The following is a 13,735-nucleotide window of genomic DNA, read 5'->3' as shown; positions in this document are numbered from 1 at the left end:
GAGGCATGAAGGAAAAGGACTGGAGAGGCTTAGAAGGGGTAGAGTTCAGAAAAGTCACCCAAAACCCTGGGAGACTCACCTTATGGAAGAATAAGTCTGCCCTGACCTGGGGTTCTGGAGGACTTTACCGAACTGTACCCCTTTTCATAAACCTCTCCAGTCCTTTCCTTCATCGCTATTCTTTTCCCTTCAGCTCTTCTGCTGGAAGAAGGAGCCACTGGCTCCAAAAGCTTGCATATATAAAATCTTTTTTTCTATGTGTGTTCTTCTGCCACCACTTGCTGAGTAGATTTTTTATGATTCCCTGTATAATCAGTGTGTTGATTTCTATTTCTTTTTGCTAGTTAGAAACTAATATTTTCTGTTATAGGTGATCAACCAGTGACTGATGGATTATCAAGGCTGGAAGAGACAAGAGGCACAGTAAATGAGACGTGGACAGTATCACAGAACTTGACAAGAGAAGTCACATGGCAAGATAATGGGAAATATTTACGTTGCATCTCCCAGCATCTTGCACTTACTAATGCTGCAATGAATGAAAGTAGAATCATGCTGAATGTAACATGTAAGTAGAACTTTCTAACAACAACAATATAAATGTGAGAAACAGACTTAGTCGGAATGTCATTTTCAGGAAGGTGGTGGGGAGCTTTAGATGAATTCAGTATCTAAGAAAACATTGTGACTCATCCTTAAAAAGCTCGAACGGTACTCTAATATGTAAAAGAATGTTAATTGATTCATATAATATGAAATTGTGTTCTTCAAAGGTTCAACATAAGAGAACAGACACAGGGTGTGACACAACTAATATAAGTAGTGAGATATCCAAGATTGGGAGCACTGGAAAGTAGAGGGAGGCAAGACAGCAATTAGATCACTTTAGTTCACTCATGTTGAATTCTAAGGGCCGATCTGTGATAATTACATGAGAGAAGGTGACCTTCGTAGCCAAGATTGCTTGTAAACAGCCGTTATTGTTGATTACCAGTTTTGGTTAGTGTGGTTACCATATTCAGATCACGATAAAAGGTTATTACATGTTTCCTACACCAGGTGTAAAAGTACTCTTTCTAAAACATTGCCAGGTAAGTGAGGAACGATATAAACCATGCATCGCCAACTCGAGGTTGAAATCACAACATCCACAGTAATTCACCAAATGAGCACTTGGTAAATTACTCTGTATATTGTGGTTTTAACCTTGACTTGCCAGTGTGTCATTCACCTTGTCCACCCCATACCTGGCAACGTTTAAGTACTTGTACAGCTGATGTAGAAGACACGTAATAACCTTTTACCAAGATCTGAAGGTGGTAACTCTACTTACTGAAACCATTAATCACCAATAAAGGTTGTTTACAAGTGATCTCAGATAAGTAGTTCACCTTCTCATAAGTAATTAGGTCACTGATACAGATAGGGCTCGAAACTGGGGAGAGGAATATTAGTTAGTGCTCTTAAATGGAATTGGATATGGGTATATCAGCATCAGAAGAGGTAATTGTAAACTAAGATTTAATCAGCCAACTGATTGAGGAATAGGAAAAAAGAGGTTTGCAAGGCAACAAAAATAAATTTAAAGAATAATTAATCCCATAGTTCAACATAAATGCAAACCGAAGAATGATAAATATGAATGAAGGAGGTGAAAAGAAATTACACTCAAGGAAGAAGGTAAATGAAAACAAAAGCAAGAAAGGAAGGGTATGATTATGACAATACACTGAAATTGGAACAGAATTTTAGCTGCCATAGATTTGCAGATAAATCTGACCAGTACTTCCTTTAGGAAATTTTCAGGTGACAGTTACACAAAGATTGTATAGTCACTGCATTCAACTTAAAGATTCAAAAGGTAAGGTATGTGGAAGGATAAATGTATTGTAGAGAACATTTCATCTTTGAAATTGTTTGTGAGAAGGAATTGTATTTATTTGGTAACAACTCTATTTTAAATGTACTTCCCTGCATAACTGGATAGGCTGGTTAATTCAAAAGTCTGAGGAAAGCACAAGCGTAAGACCCCTAGTAATACCGTAGCTAGTCCCGTGGTGTTCCAGAAAACCTTCACGGAAAACATTCACGTTGTGACAGCTTACCATATTAGAGAAGTGCTTGCTCTGTTTAGAATAAAAGTAAACAGTTAATGTTGGTAACATCTGTGCAACAAGAGAAGAATCTACTTACCAGTTGACAAAACAGTAACTGGTTCATGGATCATGTAGCCCAAAATTTAAAAGCATATTTTAATTTCCATTTGGTATTTTTGGAAATTCCTTCATTTGGAGAAAGGAAAAGATAGGCTCCTGCAGACCTAAATGTTGTGACAGAAAGTAAAATTCACTCAGAAAACTGAAACAATAGACACACAAGCTTTAGGAAAGACTTCAGATTTATGACGTACTCCATCAGTGTGGTGAGTGATATTGTCATCAAGCAGACAGTGTGGCTGTGGGATTTCTCCCAGTAACAGGATTAGCCAAGTTATAAAAGGAACATTTTGAGGAAAGTGCTTCCTAAACTGCTCACCTCAAACACAATCATTTCTACAGATACGTTGATGACAAGCTTATTGTGTGAGCACTTGGCAGGAAGACCCTGGATTGATTCCTGGTACACATCAACACTGGCCACTAGAATGTATAATTTTCCATGGAAGTAGGCATTTGGACATGGAATAAACAAGATGACATGTTAGGTCACACTTACATCAGACCACTGTAGGACTATTTTGGAATCACTGCTGTACAGGCCTCAGGCTACAAGTGACTATAAAAGCCTCTCTACTAGAGAGGGGTCTTCCTGGAGGAAGGCTGCAGTGATAGAAATTAAAAAGGCAATACTAACTCCATGTATTGCTAAAGTAATGTGGGAAGAGAGCAAGTAACTGGTGCTTCTGACATGCCAGACTGCAGACAGCCAAGATCACAATGGTTTTGAAGAAAGACTGCAGAAGATTCTAGAGGTAGTTGTTGTGGCAAAAGATCCAGTGACACTGTGCATGCCTGACATTTACAATATTCAACATGAGTGCAAGCAGACATGCCGATGAATTGTAGAGTGCTGCTAGGAGCAGGTACATTCAGCTTGGACACAATGACAGATTAGTGAATGCTGAACACTTGCAAGAGTACTATGTGTGTAATTTTGAATGGACTGGAGTGCTGTTTTCTGCCAGTGGATTGTGGGGTAGCATAATAAACAAAGCCATCAAAATTAGAACCAGTGACAGTCTCATAAAGGTAAATGGAGGCTGTCAACTCAGCTCTGATAGGTACCCATTACTGGTCATAATACAATGTGATCCTCACCAGCTTAAAAACATCCAGGTGGCACATGAGATTGAGCCTGAGTGATCATGTCAGGACCTGCCTTTCCAGCCCCTCCCAACTGCTCTGTGGCATTCAGAATGGTCAGGTTGCTACCTGGCTCCTCATAAATAAAGGCAATGTACATGCAGTCTCACCACTTCGCCAGATGGTAATGAGTGACACTCTCTAAATGTAATGATCTTTCAATAAGCTTATATTGCTGGAAATCTTGGAACTTTGTATTAATTCAGATGTAATTTTGTTACAGATCAGCTGGTGATCTACAGCTTCTGGCTGCATTATTTTCTTTTTGTTACTTTTTTGTTTCTTATTTGTTGAGTACAAGTACAAGGTTGAGGTTGAAATTGATTCTTTGTAAGCTCCTTCCTTTTATGATAGCCAAAAGTATATTATTTCAGTTAGAATCTATTAAAAAATTAAAATAATGGTAGTGTGTATAAATTTCTTGGAAGATGTGTCTTGTCATTTTGTGAATCATCATCATCTTGTGAAACCATTCATGTGAAAACCACATGGAGGATAATCATGAGCATATAATGTCCTAAAACATGGAAAAGATGGTTTTCATGTCATGATTTTAAGTATTCATTGATCTTGTGTGACTAAAGACATGATGATCATAAATTGAACAAAGAAGGTAAGATGACAGTGCCTGGTGACAATTGATTTTATTAATTATCAAATGTGTTCTTACCCTTTGGATTTCAGTAGAAGAGAACAATTCTTCAAGGAGTGACATTATTTTTAAGGTATCATATTGCTTTGTAACTTAGTGTGATGTACTGCACTGATATGAATATGTGGTGTTTGTTCTTGTGGACATGTCTTAAAGAACAGACATCATGCATTCATATAACTGATTCACCTTGATGGGCAATGAATGAACCACGTTCAGTGCAGATACACAAACACATTCAACCTTCTGCTGTAATTTCAGAGTAGTGCAAGGAGGACATGAATGGGGACTGCCAATAGGTGGTGCTTGGTGGGAATGTGGGTCAGCTGGGAGGCGTGGCAAGACAGTTTGCACAGTTGTGATAAATACTGTGTCCTGGTACATAGTGGTTAATGCAACTGGGTAATAAGCAGGGAATCCCAGGTTCGAATACCAATCTGGTACATTTTCACTCATCATTGCTGATTCCTCATTAAGTCCTGATGCAGCTGACATCAGTAGTTCCCTCTCTTTCTTTTCCCCTCCACCTTCAGTTTATATAGTACTGAACTGAGCAGTTCTGTTCTTTTGACAAGTCAGTAAAGTCTTAAATGGGTTTCAGAGGATTATTTTAAAAGGCCTGTATTGCCCTGACATGTTGGTAATGTTTTCCATATGTGCCAGAAGTATAAACTGAGCACAGAGTTCCATTTTCGTGTGAAACTGGGAGTCTTCCAATTTAAAAGGACAAGTACTAACTGGAAAAGTAGCTTCAAAACAGTCTCCCCAGAGCTGGAAATGTTATATTGTTGTGTACAGTTAGTATTTGGCAATAAGTTTTCTTCATTCCCTCATGGAGAAATGCATTATGCTCTGCCTTCAGTGCAAGCAATGATCTGTTCTCATGTTAAAGCTTTGCTTACTGTGGTTGGAAATTAAATTTCCTGATGGAGTCACAGAAATAATGAGTTAAACATTAGCATCACTACTTGAAACTTGTTCATTATTTTAACATTTTCTAATAAACCAAAGAAAATATAGAAATTACAATGGCAATAACAGTGTTGTCACATTAACTTAAGCCTGTTGTGTTTCCTACTTTCAACATTTTACACTGTACCTATATCTCTTGTCTCTTATCCAAGAATTCACATCTTTATTGAATACATAATTATTATAATTGTTGTGTGTATTTTGTACTTGGATTTAGAATAGTAATTTTACATTTGTCGTATAGCACTCGATTGTGGATGGTGTATGATTTTTGTCCTTCTGCCTGGTAACAGATCCACCTCAGCCACAGTTATCCTCTCCGACTGAGCAGTTTGGATTTGAAGTTGGTAAGGAAGGAATAATCAAAGTGCAAATTCAAGCAAACCCAATGCCAAGAGTAGTATGGGAAGTTGATGGAAAACAGGTTCAAGAGGGTTCCACTGATCCTGAAAACCACTATCAAGCAAGCATTCCAGAAAACTTGGTAAGAAGGATGAGCTGAATACACCTCATAAATTTTGATTTCAGAAAGTACCATTTAGACATATCTTTACTTAGGTAAATGGTGTATTCCAAAGCTGTCATACTTATGTGCTCATACCCATAATTTATGTAGATCAATGAAATGAAAATATGGTAAGTCTCTCCTAATCTTGGGTCCTGTGTGACTCTTTGTGTATCACTAAGGCTTGCCAGTTTACTTTCCTTCTACCCTTTCTCTCTTCAGATGCCCATAATTTTACATTTTTCTGTGTGTCCTCTTCTGCTGACACTCAGTATATAGATTTTTGCAAACCAAATAGCTTTCATAACTACCTATATTGCATTCATATCTGTATATTCCCTATTGAATTGATAGGATTAACCCCATTGCTCAGAAAACAGAGGTTTGCCATGTGCCTCATACGAAGAGCCAGTAATTACTCCAGTGGCCTTCTGCTGCATTAGAAACACATACATAACTAGAGTTGCCCTAAAGTTGGGATAGGCCAATTCAAAAAAATAAAATTTACATAATTAATGTTCTGTTTACTTGCTGTTACATTTCTGAAGTCCTGATGTATGTTGAAATCCTCATGCCACACTGCCATAGCACACCATTGGAGGTGCCAAAACTAAGTGGTGTAGCCCACTGATAAAATGGAGAATTGTGTGGTAGTTTGTTTTTGACAGCAGCAGAAGTGTTGCATCCATGTCAGGTCAGTTCAGAAACCTGAAGTAGTCATCTGGATTGGCTTGACACTTCTTAACATTTATGTTGCTGCCAAAAACAAATCACCACACAGTACTCTACTTTAGCAATGGACTGCACTATTTATTTTTGGATCCTCTAGCAATATGCTACACTCTTGTAATGCAGGGATTTCAGTGTGGTCCAGCACTGCAGACATGTACTTGCACACAAACAAATAATTGCAAAACTTTCATTTTTTTAGATTTATCAGGCCTCTTGTAGTACCAAATAAAATAATGTTTTGAAAAAATGCAGTACAGAATGTTCTAACACAGATTTAGCACATTCAGTTCATTAGACACTTTAACAAATAAATTATTCTAAACAACTTACCATTAATATACCTGACAGTAATGTATCAACTGAGTATACACCCAAGAACTTTACAAAAGCAGGATCATCAGAAGAAAGTTTTTTTGAAGTAAAAACTGTATTGTATGTTATTTTCACCAATTAGAAATCCATATACTCTAAACTAATACAATTTTTCAGAGTATTGAAGTCACTACTATAGTGAAGTAAGGTTGTGTCATCAGCATGTGGTATTGTGTTGGATTTTATAAGTGAGGCCAGGTGGTTAATCATTATCAGAAGTAACAAAGTTTCTGTTGACTGTTACGAAAAAGATAAGAGTGCTGCTCACCATAAAGATGACACGTTAAGTTACAGATGGGAAATATTAAAAGACGCTCACTGCTCACACATTAGCTTTCAGCTTTGTCAGAAGAAACAAACATACACATTTATTCACACGTGCAAGCCCCCCTCACACAAACTCTCTCTCTCTCTCTCTCTCTCTCTCTCTCTCTCTCTCACACACACACACACACACACACACACACACACACACACACACACACACACACGCCATTTCTGACCAGAGTTCTGGTCCAAGCTGCCAGAGATGGTGGTAACGTGTGCGTGAGGTGTGCTTGCTTTTGAATGAATGTGTTTGTGTTTCTCTTTCTTTTTCTGATGAAGGCTGTGGCTGAAACGTAACTTTTTTTTTTTTTTTTTCCTCCACTGCACCTGTCTACAATGTAACGTATCATCTTGATGGTAAATAGCAATCTATTGTTTCCTTACATTGTTGATAATCCGACCTTCAGTTTCTATTGTTCAAAGTTTCCTTTGCCTAGACAGACAACTTTCTGACAGTTCTTGAGATGTGATTATAGATGTTTCAGGCTTTATCTTTAATACCATAAAAGTCCATAATGCACAGAGGCCTTGCTCAGATCACAAAGTGTCCACTTCACAAGTTTTGCACAGTTTTAAGTCTTAATGGCAACACTAACATTCCAGCTTGCTTACTAAGGTTCAACATACCTCAGTATACAGCAGGACTACTTTTCTCCTTGGAGTTTTTGCTTGCATGCAGAACTGTGGAATATTTTCAGGGGAGTTGCTGTAAAAATTCATTATAGCCTTGTAGGTAAATTGTCTTAACATCAAAATCCTCCATAAGCTCTCTCTCTCTCTCTCTCTCTCTCTCTCTCTCTCTCTCTCTCTCTCTCTCTCTCGATGTTTAAGTCCAGTATAGCTGCACATATTCATTACATGAGAGTTACTGACAACAAGATTTTATGATTTTTTTCTTTCATAGCCCACGTTATGTGACAGTATATGTGTTATAATTACAGGGAGGAGGCACATGGGAAGCAACCTTAAGAATCACCCGTGTTGAAGAGACAGATATAAATAAGCAGTTCACACTTAAAGCATCAAATTACTATGGATCAGCAACTTACAAAATATCTCTGTCTACAAGTTCAGAGCCTACAGGTAGGCATCATAATATAATGATTAGCATTTGAATATGCATTATATCATAATTTTCTGTTTTAAGTATGTTCACCCAACTTATCTATACATTTCAAATATTTTTGCAGCTCAAAATGGATTTTCAGGTGATTGACATGTAGTAAAAGTAATTTGGAAAGGGAATCAGTGCTATTTCTGTAGTTGCTAGTATAGGTAGTACTATTAGTGCATGTTGAAATTATGCCTTTGGAAGGTATTATAATTCATAGTAATCATTTTCTAAGTTGTATTATTTTATATTATAATTTATAGTAACTGTTTTCTGAGTTATATTATTTTGTAGAGCATTGATGAATGAATATTGAAATTCATTAATCGCTGCTGTTTTAGTTAAATGATTCTTCAAAGAAAACACAATATCTTCACAAAGCAGATGAACTAAATATTTCCTCCAGATCATGTTAGGTGCATGCCTTTTTTGGCTGTAAGAATTTGTATTATGCATGATGACATGAAGAACAAGAGAAAAGTAAGAATGTCATATTAGTTGTTCTTAATTTTGGAAAGTATCTTATTGATAATGATTGATGATAGAAGGTGTGGAGAGGCTATTGAAAGTTTTGTTCAACACTCATTTCTTGAATTAGAAAATATAAAACTAGTAATAATGTATTTTGAAGAAATAATTTTTTAAAACAACTGTGCATTTACATTGGCATCCAAACAAATAAATTTGCTTATTTTCTTTATTTATGAAATATATTAATATTCATGTAAGAAGAGAGGCAAGCTAGTTGTTGAATGAGGAATGAAGTGGAAGGGAGGGCAGGGCAATACTTGCATCATTTTTATTGTACCAATATACTTGTTGAAAAAATTCTCTGTCACCTTACTAAAAGGTTTTACTGCTTACTGCTCCATTCAAAGAGATGGTGATTATACATATTCATTTGTAGTCAGATCATATGCATTTTATCTGATTGTTTGTCAAACCATCTGGACACCACATAAAAATTTTCTGTGGTTTTTCTAACTCATAGCAAGTGAATGATATGATAATTCCAGCTCTCATCTTTCCTTTCCCTTTCCCCTTTTCCCCCATTTTACCCTTCCCCTTCCTGTACTGTGTATCCAGCCAATGCCTCAGGTTGGGACTAGTATGGTGCTTATCTAGTTTTCACAGAGAACCAACCATACCCATATATAGGCTATTATTAGGAAGGCTTGTCATTCCCTAACGAATTTTAAAGCTACTACCAGCTCTCTCCCTCATCCTGGAGCAGGAATCAGTGTATCCCTTCTGACAGCAACAGATGTTTTCACATGTTGTTTGTGCATCATGTATCTGAGGTGGAATGTGGGAACTAGCCCAGTGTTTAGCTAGATGGATGTGGAAAACCAACCATAAACAACATCCAAGCTGTCTGGCACACTGCACTGGTTTGTTAGTATGTGAGGTGGATTCAATCCAGGACGGACGTGGGTCCTTGTGTCCCAGAAGAGGGGGTAGTAATGTGCTTGGCTATCCAGACAGGCCTGTCACTTTTCCTTATCCAAGCTAAATTAATGTTCCTTGTTGTGGTGGTCTCAGTGTTAACGGAATGTGGAACACTAACATTGTATCCCTTTTCCTTACCTTTAATATATTAGAATTTGCAGGAAAACTGCAATACTTCCTGCCAAGGGCGCACACACACCCGGGGGCGAGGTGGCACCACATGCAACGACCTCCCCCCTCCACCTAACTCTTGGGGGAAGGAAAAAATATAGTTATATAGTGCAGTCAGGTGTTTTTATTTCAAGATGATGATTGAAAAGTCGATATTACACAGGTATTCAACAGGGTTGAAACTGGACCTTTTTAATGGCTACTTGCAAGCTGCCATTTGTCTTCAGAAATATTAAAAATAGTCCATCTCCTCCAGGTATTACCCACCCCATCCCCCTACATACTATTTTATAGATGCTCTTGCTTCCTGCATTAAAAATAATTAGTGTTTTTACATTGCATGATTACTTAACAAATATCTTTGGGTAACTGTGGAAACTCTCCATGAAAATTTCAGCATTTTGTAATTTTATGTAATGTATTTGTTCACAGAATGCTATCCAACATATTAAATGCAATTTTCTCATTGTTTATTGTTTATAAACTACTTTAACAGTCTACTTCATTACTTCTGTGTTTCGCAATGCATTATTATTAAGAGAAAACTATTTGAATGTCTTTTATTTTAATATATAGTTGTGTATGATAGATCATAGACAACATACTGAAATTGATAGCATGTTGGCGAGGTTTAGGTAGTTCACATATAGGAGAACACTTTCACTTTCTTTGATCATGGTTTACTGTAGTTAGTAATATTGTGCATTAGGAATACTTCATTTAGATACCCAAGATAAATATATGATAGATAAAATAGAAAGCAATATATACTTTACTCTGAAAGTCAGATTTGTTTCGTACTGTTTAGTCTTCTAAATTCTTCTTTGAATATATAAAGACACACACCAATGAAAATTATGCTCTTTGGAATCATGAGATGAAGTGTTCCCCATATTCCAGACTATTGGTTCATCTACAAGCATTTCTAATTTCTGGCTTATTGTCTATTTATTTTGCTTCTACTTGACTTTACTATATGTTTATTTCTTTGTATATAGCATTGATTTTAGAAATAATGTGCTTGCAGTGATGGAGCTTGGAGCTGGCTCAATTATTGGTATTGTAGTGGCAATCCTCTTCGTGCTACTTGTCATCTTCCTTGTGATTTTTGCCAGAGCAACAGGCCGATGGTGTTTTGCAGGTATGTAACATTAACATTTAATTCAGATATTGCAACACAGCTACATACTAAACAGTAAATGTTGTAGACTTTTTTGTTGTTGGTTTTATAAAATGACAGGGAAGCAGCTAGTTCTTCAATTTGGCTCTGTTCTTGCCATACATTTTTAAAAATAAACATTTTTTCTCATAACAATTTTTACTGCTGAGGCCATTGTAACTTGTGAGTCAGAATTTGATTTTTCTATGTGGATTGATTATTAAAACCAAACACAGTGTTAATTAATAATTATGGAATACTGAGCCAGAAGAAATGGAGATGAAGTAATAGTCAGCTATTGTCTTATCCAACAAAATTTTGTTGTACGAGAGTGCCTCTTGTTTACACATTCAAGTTGGATATTGAGAGTTCCATTTGCAGGTATTTTCATCTAAATCATTATGATGGCAAAGTGCTGTAAATCGTTATGATAAAGTACTGAAGATACAGCTTGATTAAAACTAGACAGTAAACTTATTGGAACTGTTGAAATTTTTTTAATCATTATAAGTAATATATGATTCTTCGAGTTGAATATCGCAAAATAAACTGAGATAAAAGATGTGAAAAATCATGTTTCCACTGGGAAAGATAAGTTTTTATTCTTGTAGAGAACTGTATGTGGTATCCCTAGGTCAGCCCATTCTGATTTAGACTTTCCACTGATTTTCTGGATGATTTCCAATTAATAGTAGAGTGTTTCATTCAACAAAACCATGACCAGCCCCTTCTCCCATCCTTTCCAATCTGGGCTTTTTGTCTCACATCCACTTTTACAGCATGTCTCACTAGTACAATGTAGCACTTAGTTTACAGGTAGGTGACAAGTTTTTGGCAGTGTAATACGTGTTATTCATTTGCACCCATCACCACACAGCTCACATTGAACATCGAACACTTTTCCTATTTTAGTGCACTGTCTGCACAGTTAACAGACAGCCAGCTTTCCTTGTACCATCAACAACCAGCAGATACCAACTGGAAAGGCACAAGGCACTCTTAAGATTATCACGACATTCAGAATATGACTTACATTAGTAGAAACTAAAATATTGTAACTGTGATACTTAATTTTCCCAGTTGTCCATCACAGTGGTTTCTGATTACAGTAACCATTATTGTGTACCGTGTTGAGGCGTAGTGGTAACATATCTCATGTTCAGAGCAACATATGCTACATGAAACTTCACATAAAAAATGCTGATTTCTGGCATTTATACTCCTGTAAGAGAGATTTCTGTCTGTCAGTAAAGTTATATACCTCCCTGTCTAATGAAACAATTTGTGCAATCTGATGAAACCCATAAACTTGCTCCATGCCATGTTTGAAGTTTATCACATTACACTGTGTGAACACCTGAAAAAAGTAAAATGTTTTTGGACAGACGTGCAAGGAAACAAATTTCACTCACCAATATGACTGGATATGTAACTTGTGCTGTCTCTCATAGCTTGATATCAACAGAATATTTAACTTAACCCCATCTTCCTTTTCTTTTTAATCTGTCTTGCAGCACACTGGTTTGTAAGTACATGCCTGCAATTTAATCTAATACAAAATAATTCATTCTGAGGTTGCCTGTACAGATATAAATAAGGGTACACTTGAACTCTGTGGAAGCTAAAGCAAAATGGCTACAAGGCAACGTAATACAGACAACAAACAATGCCATCTTTGCCACAAAAATCTTCTGCAGTCTTCCTGTTTGCACGATGTGCAATATGCCATATCTATTTTCATATTACAGGAGCAGCTTCTCAGTTTCTCTTTTCGAAACTGCGTGGAATTTACCTTTTTGATTACAGCTGAGCACCAGTTACGCAGTAGAACTTCTAGTTTCTGAAGCCATAAATGATTCCTGATATTACATATTCATCTGTGATTACAAATGACTTAGTTCATCTATATTATTGTTGTGAAATACACTGAAGAAGCAAAACATTATGACCACCTTTGGAATGCAATAAAGTACAAATTCTGTGTTGTATGGATTCAGCCAATCCTTGGTAGGTTTCTGGTTGTGTGTGGCATGAGATATTAATGCACTGGTCATGTGTTTCCTGTAAATTACAGTCCTGTTGTGATTTGTTGGTGTGGAGCTGGTAAGCAACAGTGTCCCTCATGTAATCCATTGGGTTCCAATCAGACAAATTTGTGGCTGAGACATCAGTGTGAGGTCACTACCATGCTTCTCAAATCATGGTCGCTTGTTTGTGGCATTGTGATGTGGAAAGTTATCCTACTGAAAAATGGGATCACCATTGAGGAAGATGTCAAACATGAAGGGTTGCAGAAGATCTGCAAAAAGTTTCACCTCGTCCACAGCCATGGTAATGCCTTTGATTACTACCACAGGTCCCTCAGAAGCCCAGGTGAATGTCTGATATAGCATAACACTGCCCTCACCAGCAGCTGTTTGCCTGGATGATATTGTATCTGGACATGACCGTCAAGTAGGTGTAAGATTCATTCAACCAGGTGACAAGTCTCCAGTGATCAGTGGGCCAATCTTGATGATCCTGTGCCCACTGCAATCGTAAATGATGATGTGTTGACATGAGGATATGTAGAGATCATCTGCCGCAGAACCACAAGTTCAAAAATGTATGCTGAACAGTGTGCTCTTAGCTGTTGCTACCTACTACCTACGTACACTTTACCCACAAAACATATGTCTTATTACCTTGTCCTATTTTTTAGTCAAGTTGGGCCATAGCACTCTTTTTCTCTCTCTAATTTGATTCGCTACTACTTTATTAGTTACTCAGTCTACCCATCTGATCTTCAGAATTCTAGTAACACCACCTTTCAGAAACTCCTATTCTCCTCTTGCCATAACTACTTATTGACACTCCAGTCACATACCTTCAGAAGAGACTCCCTGACACTTAAATTTATATTGTACATTTAAAAATGCCATTA

At 37.0% G+C, this 13,735-nt stretch overlaps 1 protein-coding gene across 1 annotated transcript in view; it reads left to right on the top strand.

Annotated features, from left to right (window-relative positions):
- The window catches only part of LOC126203581 (fasciclin-3), a 172,172-nt gene that overhangs the window by 41,744 nt on the left and 116,693 nt on the right, over nucleotides 1–13,735 (top strand). Inside the window, exons 5-9 of the mRNA XM_049937941.1 lie at nucleotides 371–568; nucleotides 5,280–5,470; nucleotides 7,864–8,005; nucleotides 8,113–8,130; nucleotides 10,681–10,794. Of these exons, the coding sequence (XP_049793898.1) occupies nucleotides 371–568; nucleotides 5,280–5,470; nucleotides 7,864–8,005; nucleotides 8,113–8,130; nucleotides 10,681–10,794 (663 nt within the window). The remainder of the gene's footprint in view (nucleotides 1–370; nucleotides 569–5,279; nucleotides 5,471–7,863; nucleotides 8,006–8,112; nucleotides 8,131–10,680; nucleotides 10,795–13,735) is intronic.

Source organism: Schistocerca nitens, chromosome 9, assembly GCF_023898315.1.
Source record: "Schistocerca nitens isolate TAMUIC-IGC-003100 chromosome 9, iqSchNite1.1, whole genome shotgun sequence".
NCBI lineage: Eukaryota > Metazoa > Arthropoda > Insecta > Orthoptera > Acrididae > Schistocerca > Schistocerca nitens.
Note: the sequence above shows the minus strand (reverse complement) of the source record. Positions and strands in the feature narration are given on the sequence as shown.